Below are 17663 nucleotides of genomic sequence, written 5' to 3' on the forward strand. Positions count from 1 at the left end.
AAAGAAAACTTGTTCAGAAAGGGGAGCATGCTTCGGCACTCAAAAAGATTCTCCAGTCTAGTTACTGACAGGGCTGGAAAGCAGTGGAAGATCAGCGGTAAATCAATAAGTTCTAGCGAGATCGGTTTTTAAATTTCGAATTCTAGTCGCTGCGCTGATAAACAGAAGGCCACTTCTAACAGAGTCGCTTGATCCAGAAATCGCTTTCCTTTTCGATCATTCTATTGAGGCACAATCGCGCGACTCTTGCTTGTCTGAGTGGGAAAAAGTCGCCAACGATCAAGAGCAAATGATCAAAGACAAAGCCGCCGGAAAGATCTTGGGCGAGCTGCCTTTCTCAGAGTCCAAAACCAACATTCGCGATAGAAAGCAACTTGTCCTCAACGCGCATTTAGACAAAGAACTGAATTTTCAGAATTCTAGCTTCAAGGCGCCGCATGACGAACTTGTTTTAGTCGATAAGAATGGACAATTACCCAAGATTAATTTAGATCCAAGTAAGTTAGCGCCATACTGATCGCGCTTTCCAAATATCTATTTTTCTGTTATTTTTAGATCTAGATGCGTTGGAGCTCGCTCAAAAAGCATCGGAATCAACGGGGGAGAATATTGAAATCAGCTTCACTTCACCCTATCCTACTGGACACTACGAAGTAGTCTTCGATGAAAAGCGATCTTCAGAAGAAAATTGTTTTGGAGAAAAAGTATTTATTTACCATGGGCACGGTTTCTTGTTGACAAGAAGTTGTTGTTGACCTTGCGCGGAGTTGAAATTTTACCAACCGTTAGATAGCAGATCTCGCGCCAGAAATGAGGGCGCAACGACAACGCGCAAAACGCAAAGCATCGAAAAGCGATCATTTATGTTTTGACGCTTTTGAGGATACAGTTTTTTATATCAACAAACGAGAAACCTCGAGAGATATATTATTAACAAATATGATCCCTTGACGGATTCTTTATGGGTGCAAGCTGAACCCCATTTTTTGAAGCAAATTAAATCCGCTAAAACTTCAAGTGAGGCGAATATAAGTCAAACTGTGCTAGACTGCCTTTAGGAGCGATAAAAATATCCAGATGCGTGAGTTTAACGACTCTATTATTCAGAATGAGTGGCAATATTGCAATTTTTGCGGAGAAATCGGTCTTAGGATGCGAGGAAGTAAATTCTGCTGTCCGTCGACTAAAAGAAACGGTGAGGACGTTACAGTCATACATTAATGTTAACCCATGTAAACCTCTAGGCGGGTTTTGAGTGCGTTGAATTCACGACATTCGACGATGTTCGTGAAAATCAAGCGGCGTTTGACGGCGACGATCTTATATTCTTGGTAGAGGACTTCAGCGGACCTCTATTCGAGTCGATCCTTCGCAATTTCACGCAAAGGGAACCAAAGATTACCATCTTTGGGAAATCCTACTTCCTGTACGTTTGCGAGGATCGAGAGAACGAGGGCATCAAATATAGCAGAGGGCGGCATATTTTCAACACCGCACTCCTCGGAAAATGTAACGTTATAAAATTGAATTTCACCATCTTATAGGGAAATTTAGTTGTCGTCGTTGGGGGAGGTCCTAGGTCGACCAATAACAAGTCTAACAAGCTCTGCAAGTACATGGGCGCGCAGGTGAAGGACCAGATCTCCCTGAAAATCGACTATCTTTTCACAACGAATATGCGCACGAAGAAATACGTCGATGCATCGAAATTTAACGTGCCGATATATAAGCGTGAACTCATCTTCGATATTTGGGAGAAACGAAAGAATCCTAATTTCTTCCGCGAGTTGTCCGAGAACAAGGAAGATCTTGACAAGTGGCGTCCGCCACCTTTCGAGGACTACAAAATGCGTTTTATGGGTTTTCCAGACGACGAAGCAGCCCAACTGCAGGAAGAACTTATGAATCACGGTGGGAGGATGGTACATAAAGACGATCCGGATTTGGACCTCATCGTTATTCCCAACGACATGCCAAAACCAGTTTCCATTAGCACCGACGATCTCGAGAAGATGGTTGTCGTCGAATGGTTCTGGTCATGTATTCAGGTAAACACATCGGAATCAAATTTCCGGCTCGTTTTTATAGCTGTTCAGAAGGCGGCAGCTCTCCTCTTTTTTACAACAGATAGGTGCGATAACACAAATTTAGGTCGGATATCGGTTAGATTCGGCCCAGTACCCACCTTCCTGGTACGGAAAAGTATATGAGACGATGCTGGAGAATACCGAATATGCCGATGAGTCAGGAGGCGTTTCTTTGATTGCGTCTCCTAATCGCTTGAATGTCAGCAAATCGGGAGAGACACGATATGAACTTCTTAGAGACCTGGCACTCAAGTTTGGAATTACTGACGCTGAGATAGACGGTAGTAAAGGACTTTGTATTGAAACTGATCAGTTATTTAGACTTTGATGATCCTCAAAAACCAGTAAAATCTCGACGAAGCCTTCTCACAGCGGTTGTCGATGGCGTTTCGAAAAAGCGTGAGACGGGCAAAGACGATGCCCAGGAAAAAATAGAGAAAGCTCGAGTAGCCAGAAAATTCATCTGCAGCGAGATCAGTACGGTCGAGAAAAACTACGTGAAGATCCTTCAGCATATAATCAGCGAGTACAAGTCGAAACTTGAGGAAGCGAGGCTAATTCCAGAGGCAGAGTGTAAACAGATTTTCGGAAACTTGGCAGAACTCTGCAACATCCATACGGAAATGAATGACGCCATTGAAGGAGAGATGAATAATTGGTCTGACGAAACTCAGCTCGGCCAAATGATCGGCGGCTACGGCGATCGGCTGCTCAAAGAATATCCGCCTTACATAAACTACCTTGAGCACTCGCTTGAAAAAGTCAAATCACTAACCGAGAAGAGCACGAAATTCCGCGCCTTTCTGAAGTCGACTCAAGCCCGCTCAACTTACAAATTCGATCTTGTTGACATGCTGACTCGGCCAGTTCAGCATCTTCCTCGCTACTTGCTCCTCTTAAAAGATCTCAAGGCGAAAACAGAGGTTATGAACAAAGACCACAAGGATATAGGTAAGACGCAAACAAGTGATTAGAAAAGTAAAGTTGTTTCAGAGCATCTCGATAAAGCGCTAGAAATCATTCACAAAGTGACGAAAACAGTCAATCAAGCCCGTGGAAAAGCTGAAGATCAATTTGCTCTTATCGACCTGCTGAATAACGAGATTGATAAATGTCCCATGTATCTTATATCTGCGCAGCGAAGAATCGTCGCCCGTTACAACTGCGTCGGGCTCGACGCATCAGCCTGTCTCGGAACGAAACTCAATGATAAACTCTGCGTTATCCTATTCAAGTAAGCCACACTTTTATTCGACTCCTACGCATTTCTCCTAGTGACATACTGATGATCTGTCAACGACGCAGCTCGAGAAAAGTGAGGCGTCAACCATCAGATCGCGGCGCTACTCCCGGCCGAGGAACTTCGAAGAAAGAAGCTCTGGAATACAAAATCCATTTCTCTCTCACGAAAGTGGTTAACGTGCTAAGAGTAAAAGAAACTTCAGAGGTTCAAAGGTGCATCTCCATCGCAATATTATTGCCGATAAATCACAAAGAACAATGTAAGTTAAATAAATCACGTAAGTGGCTTCGTTTATAAATGCATGTTTGTAGTGTCTCTTTTCACTCACCAGATCGGAAAGGATGAGGACAAGGAATCAATTTTGACAACACTGTGTGATACGATAATAAAAGACCGGGATGGCGATCGAGAAATGATGAAAGATATTATTTCCGAGACTGAGCTCAGCAATCTCAACATTAATCTCAAGGTAATTTGTTTGGTTTGTATGGTCTTCGTGTTATTATTGACTAAATATAGAGGTTGATGAGAGAACAGGCCACACGGCAGGCAACTGAGCCGACTGGGAGCTTGCCAAAGCCCAAAAAAGTTCGCGATGACATTAAAGTCCATAGTCACAGTCATCGCAAGCATAGTTCTCAGCAAGAATATGCGGTTCACATAACATCAGGGACTCGTAGCTTACGCGATCTCCCGAATAAAATGCGGAAATACGTTAAAAGTGCAGCCGATCTTTGGTCGCAGCACTGACCCGCACAAATATACCTTGTATATTTTTGTAAATTGTCGCTTACACTCACTAACACTCGCTCACGTCTCTTCAGGAAATTAATCAATCAGGAGCAACGACGGCCAAAAAGATAAAACTAACTATGGCGAAAGGGCTCAAAAAGTTTAGTTCAAGAGCGCATCTTGAGCCAAGCGAGCCGAACTCGTTAACTGCTGCTGATCGGTAACAATCATTTCAAATTAATCAAACGCTAATAATCTAACCCACAGCTATGATTCCGACGCTTCGCTTGCATCCATCTCCTCAAATATATCTTTGGTGCAAAACAGTACAGGAGAGGCTGAATTTTTATTCGAAAGGGTTCTTTTTATGCTTCTATATTTTGAAAAAGTTTTGATCGACGCAGCCATTCAGCCTTTCAAAGGATTACCGTACAACGACACTCCGTCAAAATACAAGTCTCCGCTGAAGAGCGGTTTCTCCACCGTGCGCGGAATTCTATCTGGATCCGTCAAAAAGAAAAACCGCCCAAGCAAGCAAATCATCAGCTCCTCAAACTTCGAGTCTTTGGATACACAACACGTATAGTTTTTTTTCCTAATCTCGATTTTAAAATCCGGTTTTAGGCGTTCCAGCCACCAAAGTCACTTCCTCCTCGACCAACTAAGAAATAGATCGCCGACTGCAGACACCTTCTATTCACCTCTCAATCTACCTACTATCATTCCTTCACTGTACACATTCCATCTCTCTTTCCTCTATCCTCACAATTACGCTCAGAACGCTCATTTATTATTCTTCCAACTTAGTAAACGAACCATTCCCAAACACGCCTTATTACATGAAAACGCAATTCACTGTTTCTTTATATTTAATATCTTGATTTTTTACTGTACATAAATCTTTTGTCCGTTCAACACTGCTCTTTCACCGCCTTATACTAGGACATTCTATAAATAAAATCCAACAATTCAACAAGAAGCGTCATTATTCGTTCATCTCAAGCACAATTAAATTTCAATATGGAGTTATAAACGGTCATATCGCGTCGTGGTTGAGATTTACGAGTTGAGACCTCAGAATAACATTTGCGTCAAAGAAGACCCGTACAATTAATCGAATTGGATGATCTGTGCATTACGTGCTCACTGTGCATTTTGCAACTCATCCTTTTCGGCGTCAAACGCGTCAATAATGACTAAGTTGTCAGGACAACTCCGGATCGTTGGTTGATTAATGTGCGAACACTCCCGAGAGATCTCCCATTGTATAAAGACACTGCCATCGCAGCGAAAGTCTCAAAACAGCAATTGAATAAATAGCGAGATAATCAAATATATTTTGAAAGAAAAACTTTTTTTTTAAAGAGATGGGACGTCGTGAGAGTGATTTGTCCGTAGTAAGAGTTCCGGCTTACTCTTACATCCATGTCATCGACAACAATACAAATGTTACTCGTCTGGAGACAGGTCCACAGGTAACTCTATTTATCAGGACATCAGTTGCTGAGAACAGCATATTATAGACATTTGTTGCCAAAGACAACGAGAAAATTGTGCTTGATCCGACACCTTTCGTGACCATCCCCGAACGTAGCTTCGCGACCATCAAGAATCCGGTCGAACGAGATGAAAAAGGTGAAGTCAAGTACGACGATTACGGCGGTGCAAAGCTTCACTTTGCCGACACCGAGATCCGTTTTCACGACTTCCTTTCTGGTGAAAGATTCCCTCTTTACCCCGGAGAAGTCTTGGAAGGAGAAGTGAAGGAGCTTCGCGTGGTTGCCAAAGATACTGCGCTTCGAATTCACTGCACGCAAGACTTCAAAGACAAGGCTGGCACTCAGGTAATAGATTAAAGTTTAATCATTAAAACATTTCATTGTTCTGTCAGAATGTCACATAATGTACTAATTTTTATTCATTCAGCGAGTCGCGGGAGAAGAATGGCTCTTTTTCGGTCCAGCTACCTACTACCCCCGCAAGGAGGAGAAGGCTGTTTCAGTAATCAAGTCGCTTATCATCGGACGTAACCAAGCGGTCAGACTCCGAGCGACTCGTGATCTGGAAGACGCTAACAAGAAAAAACGAGTCGCAGGAGAAGAATGGCTCATTCGCAAAGTTGGAAACTACCTTCCCGGACCGCACGAAATGGTCATTGAAACTCTGGACTCTCGAGTGCTAACCGATAAAAAGGCACTTCACGTCCGAGCAACTGGCAACTTCACGGATTTCACTGGAAAAGAGCGAAAGACTGGAGATACCTGGCTAGTCACTAAGGATGACATCGAAGCATTTATTCCTGATATTTGCGAAGAAGTCGTTCAAGAAGTTGCGGTAACAACCCTGAGCTCGCGCCAGTACTGCGTCATTGAAGATCCCGTCGACGCGAACCTAAAGAATCAGCGAGGAAAGAAAATCTTGCGTCGCGGAGAGGCATCCTTCTTCTTGCATCCCGAAGAATCCATCCCCAGAGGCATCCAGAACTTCATCATTCTTGGCGAAGACGAAGGTCTTGTTCTCACTGCGAATGAAGCATTCACAGACGAGAACAATATCTCGCGAGCTCCTGGAGACAAATGGATGTTCAAGGGACCTGGCGAGTTTGTTCCGACCGTGGAGACTGACATCAAGTGTTTGAACAAGGCGATTGCGCTTGCGGAAACCGAAGGTGTTTACATTCGAGACATTAAGACCGGACGAGTCCGCACGGAAATCGGAACAACTTATCTTCTGAAAGAAAACGAGGAGTTTTGGGAGAAAGAACTGCCAGAGCATGTGACCAAACTCATCGGACTCGACCCATTGGTCAATCGAAACAACCGCATCGACATCTCCAACGATGTTATTCGTCAACGAGACAACATGCATAAACGCGCTGCTCCAGGTGGATCTCTCTTTGGTGCAACAAATGCAGAATTCGTGGGTGCTCCAGTCGGCCGAAAGGGATTTCCTACTACCGTAGTTCCCAAAGCAGCGCGGGTTGTTTCCCTGGAAGTGCCCCAAAATGCTGCTTGTCAGCTGTACGATTTCAAGGCCAAGAAGTCGCGTGTTGTGTTCGGTCCCGAGCTTGTGATGTTGCAGCCAGATGAACAATTCACTGTGCTGTCCCTTTCTGGAGACAAGCCAAAGAAGCCAGGTGTTATCAAGTCACTCGTTCTTCTCCTCGGCCCGGATTTCTGCACCGATGTTGTGGACGTAGAAACAGTTGATCATGCTCGACTTCGGCTCAATGTCTCTTACAACTGGAATTTCGACACGGACAAGGCCAAGGCGTCCGATGAGGCCAAGGAAAAACTGTTTTGCGTTCCCGACTTCATTGGAGATATGTGCAAGACGACTGCGTCGCGAATTCGTGCCGCTGTTGCCAGCAAGACCTTCGATGAGTTCCACAAGGACAGTGCCAAGATCATCCGAGGATCTGTTCTCGGCTTCGAAGATACTGAGAAAACGAAAGTCAAGGACAAACTTGAATTCCCCAACAACCACTTGGTCATTACATCTGTCGATATTCAGTGCGTGGAACCCGTCGACCAGCGCACAAAGGACTCTTTGATGAAGTCGGTCCAGTTGGCGATCGAGATTACCACAAACTCTCAGGAAGCCAAAGCGAAGCAAGATGCTCTCCGAGTAGAGCAGAAAGCCAAGGGTGAACTCGAGCGTCAACGAATTCAAGACGACGCCGAAGCCGAGAAGTCTCGTCAGGAGCTTCTCAAACTCCAAGCGGCTTCTGCTGCGCTCGAATCATGTGGCCAAGCTCAGGCTGAAGCGAAATCAAGAGCCGAGGCTTCCGCTATCGAGTTCCAGGCTTCTGTTGATCAAGCTCGTCTTCGCGCGGAAGCTCAGAAAATCGAAGCCGATGCGGAGTTAGATCGACTTCAGAAGGCAAGAGACGCCGAAATCGATTACATCAAGAAGAAGAACGAGCTTGAGCTCACGAAGCAGCAGGAAGAGTCGAAGCTTGAAATTGCTAAGTTCAAGGAAATGGTCGACGCAATCGGACCTGATACAATCCGCGCGATGGCAAGCGCTGGACAAGACAACCAAGTAAAACTTCTCCAGTCACTTGGGCTTACATCTACTCTGATCACCGGTAATTCACTTGCAACGCGCTTCTTTTAAATATTTATTTCTAGACGGCCGAAGCCCGATCAACTTGCTCAACACTGCCCAGGGATTCATCAGTGCAGCCGGGGGATCAGCCAATTCGATGCCTGCTGCTCAGCCACGAATTCAACCTGAAGATTTATAAGTTCAAAAAATTCCCAACTCTGCCTTAGGAAATATTCTTTCAATCATCACTTCATTGAAACACTTTCTACCATTTTAACCTTCTTATCACGAAACCCCTACAGATTGCCTTCATTCTCTTATCAACATTTCAATTTATACACATGTTCTGACAGTTTCCATCCCTTACGACTTCAAAATGTTAAATAATAAATTCTCGCTCATCAAAAATCACTTGTTACGTGTTTCTCTTGAATTTTGGAAAGTTCTAGAGCTCTTCTGTCCGGTCTAGGTAGAAGTGGTTCGACTGAGAATATTTTTTTTCATATTTGTTGCGCAAAACATTCCATAGTCTTGGATTGTCTGTCAGAAGATACCAGAATATCCTGGGGCAACATTTGATCCTATTGTTGAGACGGATATAAGAATGAGATTCTCTGAAGAGATCCGCCATTAGGAATTTTCCCTCGGAGAAATAGTTAATTTATTAGAAGTTTCTGTCTTCGCGAAAGGCTTTGCGTAATTTCAAAATAATGAAAAAAGTATGAGTAAAGAATTTGACTGCGTTATATTAGGAAAAATAGTCGTTATTGAATGTGGTGAGTCACATTGCTGCTTTGTCACGCGCGCAGCGTGTGCGCACACTCTCCGTTCAATCACTCCTTTCCATTTTTACTCTTGAGTTGGCCGAAAGTCAAGCCTGACACCTTTTTCGGTCATTCGAGGGCCCCTCTATGCGCTCAGGTTGACCTGAACTCGGCGAGTCAGACTCCACCCTTCGCCGGAATTGAACGCCGAAGGGCGCCAAAGAGACCTTTTTGACCGGACAGTGTTTATTTATTTTCGCCAAATGGGTTTGAAACGGCTCAGAATTCCGAATCAACACCACTACTACCATCCATCAAAGAGATTAACCCTTCGCGCACTGTTTTGCACTTCGCAACTTCATCGGGAGTAGCACCTGTCCTGTAACCAACTGTTCCTAGATTTTATGACCGAAAGTTCTGCACCAAAGAAGGAAGTCTACAGGCCTCCATCGCAGAGAAACGGCTCAGGAACTTCTGAGGTGAGTTCTATTTGAGAAGGGTTCTTATTAAAATGTTATAATATATAAATTATTCTATTTAAATCTCCTAAAAAGACTCTAGTAAATTCGCTATTCTTCGATTATTACTTCGTATTGATTAGCGTGCTGCACGGTAAGACGCTGTGGTCGAGTTTTCTATTACCTTATTGACCTAGATAAATAGATCTAGACAAATCGTTTACCATGAGTTTTAGGGTAACTCTTACAGCGACCGCCGATACGACGATCGGCGGTCTAACTACGATCGTGGATACGGGGGCGGCGGCTACGACCGGGGAGGATATGGTAACAGCCGAGGCGGTTACGACCGATACGATCGAAGAGACAATGGCTACGACCGTCGCGACAACGGTTACGGCAGAGACAGGTAACTTCGTACACAGAGCCTTATCTTCAAAGTTGACATCAGAGACTACGACCGACGAGATTACGGTCGCCGGGACGACTACGATCGACGAGGACCACCACCGCGAGACTCTTACCGAGATGATCGTGAACGGAGAGATTTTTATGATCGACGAGACTGTCCGCCTAGCTCTTCTGGGTACGATCGTCGACCAGACGACCGTCGGCCCGCTTCGCGCAACTCAATGCCCGACTTTATGGAACCAGACGAGAGCTGGTCCGCGCTTCAGCCCAGAGACGAGAAGCTCGAGAAGGAGCTCTTCGCTGGCGTATCTAGTGGAATCAACTTCGACAAATACGACGATATCCCCGGTATTTATCGAGAAAAGAGCATTACTAACTCGATTATTCAGTTGAAACGTCTGGTGAAAATGTCCCCGCTTGTATTGACGATTTCATCTCTGCTGAGCTTGGTCCTATCATTACTGAAAACGTTAAGCTCGCTCACTACACTGTCCCTACCCCTGTTCAAAAGGTAAGATGCAATCCTACTTACGACTCATTCACTGAAATCTAGTACGCTGTCCCTATTATCCATGCTGGGCGAGACATCATGTCCTGCGCCCAAACTGGTTCGGGTAAAACTGCGGCATTCCTCATGCCAATGTTGTCCAATATCTTCCACAATCCTGGAAAGATCCCTCGACACCAGAGCCGCAAAGCCTACCCTCTCGCTCTCGTCCTTTCCCCTACTCGGGAATTGACAAACCAAATCTACCAGGAAGCCCTTAAGTTCGCCTACAGATCCAAGGTACAGTTTGTTCATTTTTACTCTTAATAAAAACTATTCAGGTCCGTCCTTGTGTTATTTATGGTGGAGCCGATGTTGGGGAGCAACTGCGAGATCTCTCTCGCGGCTGTCACCTTTTGGTTGCTACCCCTGGTCGATTAGCAGATTTCCTCGAACGAGGAAAAGTTGGTCTTGAATTCTGTCGCTTCCTCTGCTTGGATGAAGCTGATAGAATGTTGGATATGGGCTTTGAGCCCCAGATCAGAAGGATCATCGAAAAGGTATTCGTAATATTTCGGCTTCTTCCAATATTATTTCCAGGATACTCTTCCACCCAAGGGTGATCGACAAACCCTCATGTTTTCCGCGACATTCCCCAAGCAGATCCAAGCGCTTGCGTCTGACTTCCTTGATAACTACATCTTTTTGGCTGTCGGTCGCGTTGGATCTACTTCGGCGAATATTACTCAACGATTCGAGTATGTCCAGGAAACTGAAAAAGGTAAAAGTTAATTCGATCGCATCATGCCTGACAGAAGTTGTTTAGTCCGAAAGCTCTGTGAGCTTCTTGAGAACGGTCAAGGAGCAGAGATGCTGACAATCATCTTTACAGAGACGAAGAAAGGAGCCGATTATCTCGACCATTTTCTTCATGAGCGTGGATACCACTCTACGTGTATCCACGGAGACAGAAACCAGCAAGAACGAGAAGAAGCCGTTCACTTGTTCAAGGTTTGTTTCCTTAGATGCTCCGTTGCAGATATAATCATTGCCTTTTAGACTGGTCAAACACCAATTTTGGTTGCCACTGCTGTTGCTGCTAGAGGACTGGACATTCCAAATGTCCGTCATGTTATCAACTTTGACTTGCCAAGTGAGATTGACGAATACGTCCACCGTATTGGACGTACTGGACGTGCTGGTAACACTGGCTGGGCCACAGCATTCTACAATGAAAAGAATGCCAAGGTATTTCTTCACTGAGACAATAAATAAAACCTTTTATTAGATTTCGGATGACCTCTTGCAGTTGCTTACGGAAGCAAAGCAAGAAGTCCCCTCGAAGCTGAAAGATATTGCGCGGGCCTATCGGGACAACCGACCCGTCAGACCGAACGGTGGAGTATACGCTCGCTCCGCTGCCAGACAAGCGCCTTACGGGGCAACTGATATGAGATATGCAAACAAGGAAGAACCTCAGGTGAGTTGGTAGACGAGATTCACTCAAAATCTTGTTGAAGGATAAAGTGAAGGTGCCACAGGCGAATCAGGGAAGCATCCGAAAGACTGTTACGACTACGGCTGATAGCGACGAAGACGATTGGTTCGGAGACGATTAAGTTACAAGCTTGGCGAGTAGCCCGCTGCTCGCAAACATCGAATGGAATATAAACTCGAAGAAACTGCACCTATTCACAACCTAGCATAATGTTACTGTTGCCCATCATGTTTCCTATTTCTCTCCACTATTTGAACTCAAGGTCGTGCCTTAATTCTTCTTTCATTTTCCTTTCTCCCCTCTCTCTATTGAACCTCCCACTTTCCCTCATCGAAAGGTGCATCTCTTCCTCTTAATATTAATCTATCTTCACACATAGCATCAAAGTCGATTTCCTATTTATATTACTCACATCTGTTCTCTGAAAATCTTCTTGTCTCGTTATGAAACAAACGAACTTCTGATGAACAACCTTAGGTTACATAAAATAAATAGAATTTGGGAATTATCAAAGATGTCTTATTCAGTCGATTCATGCATGTTTATTTGCTCAAGGCATTTTAAAGGACAGTCTTACAAAAGGCCGGACGTGGTAGTGCTTCCGGGAGAGGTATCCGCTCTTCCGATCTTTAATCTGAGGGTATCTTTTCGCTGGATTCTGCGTACCGCTTGCGCAAACGTCACCATTGTATAGTCGAATCCATTGGCCTCGTAAATTTGATCACCGACTTTCAGGCCTCCTATTTCTGCTGCACTTCCAGGCTCAATTTTGATTATGTAGACTCCCTTATCACTTCAATGTTGAGTTAGAAAGAAGAGTTTCTTCAATTTTCATTACCCATTTTTGGAGTACGGATTTTGAGCAGGATCCTTGTCGATTCCACCGAAAATTTCAATTCCGAACTTCCCATTTTGTTTGTTTATCTCGTACTCCCAGCAAGCCACCTCAAAAGCGCTCATTTTCGTTTGTTCGATTACTCTTATTTTCAAAAACGTAAAGAGGGAAGATTTCTTTCCGCCAAGTTGGGCTTTATAGCGCGGACCGTGAGTCACCCGCTATTAGAATTGCCTCATGTGAATCATGCGCTATAGTAGGTCGTAGAGACGTGCCAGTTTTAACAACTATCAGAGAACTAGGCCAAACGTTTCTTTTTTATTTTTGGGGACACCATCACAGATAAGGTAATATATTTCACTTTCAGCATTTTAATTATAACCATAAAATTAATCAATCGACTTGGTTGATCGAGAACACCTTCGAAGTTTTCGATCGATCGAAAATTTTTTATCCATTATTGTCTTTCCAAAAAGCGCGCAATGACACTCCCATATTCGAACTTTTGCAATTTGTCTATAAAAAACCGTGGAAATTGTCCCTTTTCACGAGCGATAAATCTTGCCTAGAGTAAATACTACCTGCCTTTTCGATTTTTCTCGAAAATCACGAGTCTTTCGGTATAAAAGTTTAAAGACCCCGCATGGATGTAATTTATGCATCCAGTGTTATACAAAAATTACGAAATTTGCGTCTTTAGAACTGTCTTGACTGGCTCGGATGGACGAACAACAGCAAGCCGTAAAAGATGAGGCATCAGAAGTCGCCTGGTACGTAGCTTGTTACAAAAACATTATCAACCGGGATTTAGGTGGATGCGATGGCTCGCCACAGTTGCCGGTGTTATCGGTGGTATCACTGCCTGTTTTGGTGGATTCTTTGGGCTTTTCAAGGGCGCCATCAGCCTTGATGCGGTGGAATTTATAGGCTATGCAATTATGCTTTTCCTAGGCTTTCTCATTTTCGTGATGGAGGGTACGGACAGCTCCTTTTACTAAAAAAACTATTTAATTCTTTCAGCTACTTTTGTTTGCCGCCCAGTCACATTTGCTCAACCGATAATCCAAAGAATGGACCGAGTGAGATTTTGGCATCGTGGAGCAATCTACTGCGGGTATTTAATATTTACTGTCACTTTTAGTAACGAGATTTAGCCTTTCGATGATTTCTTACATGATGCTCGCTAGCAACTCGCCTTTTGGCAGCTTAGGCTCAATAATCGTTCCTTTCGCTACTGGCGTTTTATATGGATTAATGGCGCTTGGCCGAAAAGCTGATCGAGATCAGATGCTCGCCAACGCTGCCCGAAGTGACAACTATCAGCAGTTTGAGAATGAAGAACCCTAAAGTACTCAAGCTAAAAGATTGTTTCTCTACTGATGCTCTTTTCAGGCTCTTCTCGTGCCGTACTTATTCCAGATGTTACCTTAAATCGACGAAAATGCTCAAAACTTTGCAAAGTTATATTCATCAAATCTACTGCAATATCGTTTTTCTACTTAGTCCATTTTGCAATCCATTTCCATTCAACGTCATTATCAGAGATCTTACCGTCCGAGACTGGACTTTATTTTCACCGCTTACACGGACAAATTTCTTCAAGCAACTGTTGCTATGTCGTTTCTAATCGTTCTTTTATATTCTATATAATTCAAAGTTATTCAACACCTGTTATTTCTTTGTTCTAATTTAACATGAATAAAAATATCCGAGTACAGAAAACTCCGGTGGAATAGTCCGTCAGTAAGAACAAAACACGGACGATTCGACCTTGAAGATTTCGCAAAATACTTTCCCTTTCCCGAGTCAGTACTGTCGTTAGCGATGTGAGAGCGCCATTCTGACTTTATAGCGTTTGCACAGGCACATAAAATTTTCATTTTATACGCTTAAAACAAGCTTCTAATAAGTATAAAATGAAACGTCGAGCTCGAAGTGATCAGTTCGAGCAAAAATCGAAATCAAAAAATGAAGCTTGTCGCCGGAATCATCGCTGCCGCCTCCGCCTCTCAGGAGCTCTTCCAAGAATGGAAAGAGGAGCATGAGGTCGAATACGCTTCTCAGGTTGAGGAGGTTTCCCGATACAACGTCTGGATGAAGAACAAGGTAATTGAACGCACTTAGTGAACATGTTTCATTTGAATATTTAAGGCTTTCGTCGACGAGCACATGGCTGCGTACGAAGCCGGTGAGAAGACCTTCACCGTCGGCATGAACAAATTCGCCGATCTCACCAGCGAGGAATTCGCCGAGCTCTACCTCGCCAAGGTCCAGGATCTCTCTGGCCCACACCCACCAATGTGCACCGATTCCAGTGTCGCCGCAAACTCGACGATGCCAGCTAGCGCTGACTGGCGAACTGGTAATTGAACGCACTTTGTCAATATGATTCATTTGATTATTAAAGCCAACCCACCAGTTGTCACTCCCGTCAAGGACCAAGGACAGTGCGGCTCATGCTGGGCTTTCTCAACCATCGCTTCCCTTGAGTCCCAGTGGGCTCTTGCCGGAAACGCCCTTACCTCTCTCTCCGAGCAGCAGCTCGTTGATTGCTCGATGAACTGGGGTAACTACGGATGCTCGGGTGGTCTTATGACCCAGGGATTCACATACATTCACGACAACAAAGGCGTCGACACTGAGGCCTCATACCCATACACCGCCGAGGACGGTAAATGCGTTTTCAACCCCGCTAACGTTGGAACCAGCCTTTCATCCTGCTACAACATCGCCTCTGGTGATGAGGGCGCTCTCGCCAACGCTGTTCAGATGATCGGCCCTATCTCCGTTGCTATTGACGCTTCGCACATGAGCTTCCAGCTTTACACTTCCGGAGTTTACTACGAGCCCAACTGCTCCAGCCAGTTCCTTGACCACGGTGTCACTGCTGTCGGATACGGAACCTCCAATGGCGATGACTTTTTATCGTCAAGAACAGCTGGTCTGCCACCTGGGGTGACAACGGTTACATCATGATGTCTCGAAACAAGAACAACAACGTCAGTAAAAATTTCTCCGTTCATCGTATTATTTCCATTTTTAGTGTGGTATCGCCACCTCCGCTTCCTACCCCCAGCTTTAAGCGAAGGCTCTGTATTATAACCAGACTGGGTATTTTCCATACCCAAATTCACTGTTCTTCTTTCTTTCTTTCAAATGCAAATAAATTGTCAAAAGACGATAAAAAATCTTAAAAAATTCTCATAGAATGGTTTTTCCTCAGACATCAGTTCCTTCGCATTATATAACGGCTTCGGTGTATGATGGTGTCATTTCAGGTAACCGAAAGACCTCTTCAGTCACACTTGAAATGTCGTTTTAAAGCAGGCATTAAGACGTTATGAAAGCATGCCGGGACGCGTTCATTGAGGAAGGTTACGATGAAGCAAGTCTGTTAGACGTCAAGCGTCTTTGGACGCGAAAACTCGCCGAAACCAAAGCGGTTACTCGACAACCTGGTCGCCAATCTCAGCAGCAGGTTGTCCGTCAACCTCAACAAATTGTGCGACAGCCTCAACAAGGTTTTTACTTCTGTCATTATTTATTTTTCTAGTTTCAGTCTATATACAACGACAAGTCAGTCAAGATGGCCGACCGATTCAGCGTAGACAATTCACTAGCAACGGGCAACCAGTTCAATACGTTCAATATAGAAGTAACCAGTCCCCAAATGTACAACAGTCGCCCCAACCGCAGCGCATCTATGTTCAAAGGCCTCAACAAGTTCAGGAACCGCTCATTAATTCCAAGAAATAAGAGACCCACCCTTCAATGAATACGAGAAAAGAGCCTGTTTGAGACTCAATACATAGTTCAACAACGTCCTCAACATTCCCAGCAGCAGCGACAGCCGCAGCAACAGAGAATCATAGTTCAAAATAACCGTGCCCAGAACCTATCCCCTGGTCCAAGCCACCGGGCTAGTCCAAACAGCAACCACGTTCATCAACTCGATGGAACAAGTGATGATAAACTTGAACTGGAATCAGAAGTCACCCCAGCTCCATCAATCGAAGTTCCCGAAACAAAATCAGCTCCTGCAAATCCACCTCCTATTCCTACAACACTTCCAGAATCTATCAGATCGCTGTTAGACGAAGATAGCGAAATTATTATCCAAATAGATGGCGTCGGCGATGATGTATCCTCAGGATCCTTGAGCTCATCTTCAAGTGACGATCCTGATTCTGACAGTAAGTTTCATTTTGGAGATTACAGCTCAGTTTTCATTAAGCCGAACATGTCGACGAACCCGCTCTAAATTCTGACGATAATTGTCCCAGTCCCGGCGTCGATGAAACCTTTGATTGTGGTAAGCAATTTTACGTCCTTTTATGAATTCGGCCCTTTTATTCTTAACTGATTTTCATTTTTTAAGAAAACATCCTTGTATGCAAGTACGATAAAATCACGCGAAACAAAAATCAATGGAAAATGCAAATAAAAGAAGGCATCATGAACATCAAAGGATACGATCATGTCTTCTGGAAAGCATTGGGCGACACACCGTGGTAAACTTTTGCCACATCATCTTTACAGGAATTTCAACATGCTGAACCTTGAGAAAGCTTTCTTTTTAGAACAAAGATAGAAAAAATTGCTCCCTATATATATATCATCATAAAACTATTTCGGATCTGTTCTCCACCGTAATAAATACTCGCTTCAACTGCCGAAAAGAAATTAGAATCTTCTTTTTTCTAGAGCTTGTTCTTATTCATTAACTACATCTCTTCTGGAGGGTACATACGGTATGTAACATACCGTATTTTACATACGCCTTTATCTTTGATTTCGTCCCAATAATTAAACTTTCTTGTGATGCTATTCAATGGTTTTTATACTGTGAAGTAACGATTGAAATCCAGAGTCAGCGTCTCCTGATCTGGACAAAGTTGAGACGCACAAGAGTTTGGCTGCGCACACACTTGTACCGCGCTTCTGTGCGCGCGTAGATTGAGCATCAGTAGGTCAGAGAATGACACATATGAAGAGGAATTTTCAGAAAAGTTTGGCCTCCTTATTCTGCGGGATAACACGGACCGGATATGCATAAAGGATGCAATCAGCTATTCTTTGCTATTTATGAGTCACTACT

At 44.1% G+C, this 17663-nt stretch overlaps 8 protein-coding genes across 8 annotated transcripts; 7 read left to right on the forward strand and 1 right to left on the reverse strand.

Annotated features, from left to right (window-relative positions):
• Positions 1-20: 20 nt before the first annotated feature.
• LOC145710496 (uncharacterized) lies at positions 21-1074 on the forward strand. The gene is made up of 4 exons (XM_081788258.1): positions 21-97; positions 147-497; positions 556-721; positions 923-1074. Exons 1-4 carry the CDS (start codon positions 28-30, stop codon positions 1056-1058), a joined length of 723 nt encoding a protein of 240 aa, XP_081644384.1. The 5' UTR covers positions 21-27; the 3' UTR covers positions 1059-1074.
• A 34-nt stretch (positions 1075-1108) lies between these two features.
• On the forward strand, positions 1109-5022 carry LOC145706977 (protein ECT2-like). The gene is made up of 12 exons (XM_081784444.1): positions 1109-1195; positions 1245-1509; positions 1555-2048; positions 2152-2368; positions 2409-3038; positions 3081-3321; positions 3363-3589; positions 3642-3799; positions 4155-4282; positions 4330-4400; positions 4491-4642; positions 4687-5022. The coding sequence occupies exons 1-12, from the start codon at positions 1109-1111 to the stop codon at positions 4732-4734; spliced, it is 2718 nt and encodes a 905-aa protein (XP_081640570.1). The 3' UTR covers positions 4735-5022.
• A 318-nt stretch (positions 5023-5340) lies between these two features.
• Positions 5341-8529, forward strand: LOC145706976 (major vault protein-like). The gene is made up of 4 exons (XM_081784443.1): positions 5341-5537; positions 5586-5906; positions 5989-8152; positions 8196-8529. The coding sequence occupies exons 1-4, from the start codon at positions 5430-5432 to the stop codon at positions 8309-8311; spliced, it is 2709 nt and encodes a 902-aa protein (XP_081640569.1). The 5' UTR covers positions 5341-5429; the 3' UTR covers positions 8312-8529.
• A 712-nt stretch (positions 8530-9241) lies between these two features.
• On the forward strand, positions 9242-12235 carry LOC145706978 (putative ATP-dependent RNA helicase Pl10). The gene is made up of 11 exons (XM_081784445.1): positions 9242-9355; positions 9571-9743; positions 9786-10093; positions 10135-10256; positions 10299-10532; positions 10574-10792; positions 10833-11013; positions 11059-11243; positions 11292-11480; positions 11521-11712; positions 11753-12235. The coding sequence occupies exons 1-11, from the start codon at positions 9281-9283 to the stop codon at positions 11849-11851; spliced, it is 1977 nt and encodes a 658-aa protein (XP_081640571.1). The 5' UTR covers positions 9242-9280; the 3' UTR covers positions 11852-12235.
• A 2-nt stretch (positions 12236-12237) lies between these two features.
• LOC145706987 (tax1-binding protein 3-like) lies at positions 12238-12779 on the reverse strand. The gene is made up of 2 exons (XM_081784456.1): positions 12569-12779; positions 12238-12523 (listed from the first exon to the last, which is right to left on the reverse strand). The coding sequence occupies exons 1-2, from the start codon at positions 12688-12690 to the stop codon at positions 12304-12306; spliced, it is 342 nt and encodes a 113-aa protein (XP_081640582.1). The 5' UTR covers positions 12691-12779; the 3' UTR covers positions 12238-12303.
• A 486-nt stretch (positions 12780-13265) lies between these two features.
• LOC145706985 (calcium channel flower homolog) lies at positions 13266-14247 on the forward strand. The gene is made up of 5 exons (XM_081784453.1): positions 13266-13335; positions 13377-13540; positions 13586-13679; positions 13720-13913; positions 13958-14247. Exons 1-4 carry the CDS (start codon positions 13286-13288, stop codon positions 13910-13912), a joined length of 501 nt encoding a protein of 166 aa, XP_081640579.1. The 5' UTR covers positions 13266-13285; the 3' UTR covers position 13913; positions 13958-14247.
• Positions 14248-14496: 249 nt separating this feature from the next.
• On the forward strand, positions 14497-15741 carry LOC145706983 (digestive cysteine proteinase 2-like). The gene is given in 5 exon segments (XM_081784450.1): positions 14497-14671; positions 14717-14927; positions 14973-15485; positions 15488-15564; positions 15609-15741. Coding segments are annotated over 5 exon segments (978 nt in total). The 5' UTR covers positions 14497-14533; the 3' UTR covers positions 15648-15741.
• A 13-nt stretch (positions 15742-15754) lies between these two features.
• LOC145706982 (uncharacterized) lies at positions 15755-17344 on the forward strand. The gene is made up of 6 exons (XM_081784449.1): positions 15755-15843; positions 15901-16086; positions 16125-16292; positions 16363-16758; positions 16800-16877; positions 16944-17344. The coding sequence occupies exons 1-6, from the start codon at positions 15774-15776 to the stop codon at positions 17078-17080; spliced, it is 1035 nt and encodes a 344-aa protein (XP_081640575.1). The 5' UTR covers positions 15755-15773; the 3' UTR covers positions 17081-17344.
• The last annotated feature ends 319 nt before the right edge of the window (positions 17345-17663 follow it).

Source organism: Oikopleura dioica, chromosome XSR, assembly GCF_907165135.1.
Source record: "Oikopleura dioica chromosome XSR, OKI2018_I68_1.0, whole genome shotgun sequence".
Lineage (NCBI taxonomy): Eukaryota > Metazoa > Chordata > Appendicularia > Copelata > Oikopleuridae > Oikopleura > Oikopleura dioica.

Excerpts from the sequence above, each read along its gene's own strand:
- LOC145706977 (XM_081784444.1), top strand. The coding sequence starts at position 1,109 with ATGAGTGGCAATATTGCAATTTTTGCGGAGAAATCGGTCTTAGGATGC. Across the intron at positions 1,510-1,554 it reads CACCGCACTCCTCGGAAAAT|TTGTCGTCGTTGGGGGAGGT; the intron begins GTAACGTTATAA and ends AGGGAAATTTAG. Across the intron at positions 4,283-4,329 it reads TCGTTAACTGCTGCTGATCG|CTATGATTCCGACGCTTCGC; the intron begins GTAACAATCATT and ends TCTAACCCACAG.
- LOC145706985 (XM_081784453.1), top strand. The coding sequence starts at position 13,286 with ATGGACGAACAACAGCAAGCCGTAAAAGATGAGGCATCAGAAGTCGCC. Across the intron at positions 13,541-13,585 it reads TCTCATTTTCGTGATGGAGG|CTACTTTTGTTTGCCGCCCA; the intron begins GTACGGACAGCT and ends TAATTCTTTCAG. Across the intron at positions 13,680-13,719 it reads CGTGGAGCAATCTACTGCGG|CCTTTCGATGATTTCTTACA; the intron begins GTATTTAATATT and ends AACGAGATTTAG.
- LOC145706987 (XM_081784456.1), bottom strand. The coding sequence starts at position 12,690 with ATGAGCGCTTTTGAGGTGGCTTGCTGGGAGTACGAGATAAACAAACAA. Across the intron at positions 12,524-12,568 it reads AATCCGTACTCCAAAAATGG|TGATAAGGGAGTCTACATAA; the intron begins GTAATGAAAATT and ends TCAACATTGAAG.
- LOC145706982 (XM_081784449.1), top strand. The coding sequence starts at position 15,774 with ATGGTTTTTCCTCAGACATCAGTTCCTTCGCATTATATAACGGCTTCG. Across the intron at positions 16,087-16,124 it reads TGTGCGACAGCCTCAACAAG|TCTATATACAACGACAAGTC; the intron begins GTTTTTACTTCT and ends TTCTAGTTTCAG. Across the intron at positions 16,759-16,799 it reads TGACGATCCTGATTCTGACA|CCGAACATGTCGACGAACCC; the intron begins GTAAGTTTCATT and ends GTTTTCATTAAG.
- LOC145706976 (XM_081784443.1), top strand. The coding sequence starts at position 5,430 with ATGGGACGTCGTGAGAGTGATTTGTCCGTAGTAAGAGTTCCGGCTTAC. Across the intron at positions 5,538-5,585 it reads GTCTGGAGACAGGTCCACAG|ACATTTGTTGCCAAAGACAA; the intron begins GTAACTCTATTT and ends AGCATATTATAG. Across the intron at positions 5,907-5,988 it reads AAGACAAGGCTGGCACTCAG|CGAGTCGCGGGAGAAGAATG; the intron begins GTAATAGATTAA and ends TTATTCATTCAG.
- LOC145710496 (XM_081788258.1), top strand. The coding sequence starts at position 28 with ATGCTTCGGCACTCAAAAAGATTCTCCAGTCTAGTTACTGACAGGGCT. Across the intron at positions 498-555 it reads CAAGATTAATTTAGATCCAA|ATCTAGATGCGTTGGAGCTC; the intron begins GTAAGTTAGCGC and ends TGTTATTTTTAG. Across the intron at positions 722-922 it reads AAAGTATTTATTTACCATGG|ATATATTATTAACAAATATG; the intron begins GCACGGTTTCTT and ends AAACCTCGAGAG.
- LOC145706978 (XM_081784445.1), top strand. The coding sequence starts at position 9,281 with ATGACCGAAAGTTCTGCACCAAAGAAGGAAGTCTACAGGCCTCCATCG. Across the intron at positions 10,793-10,832 it reads TCAGAAGGATCATCGAAAAG|GATACTCTTCCACCCAAGGG; the intron begins GTATTCGTAATA and ends TATTATTTCCAG. Across the intron at positions 11,244-11,291 it reads AAGCCGTTCACTTGTTCAAG|ACTGGTCAAACACCAATTTT; the intron begins GTTTGTTTCCTT and ends ATTGCCTTTTAG.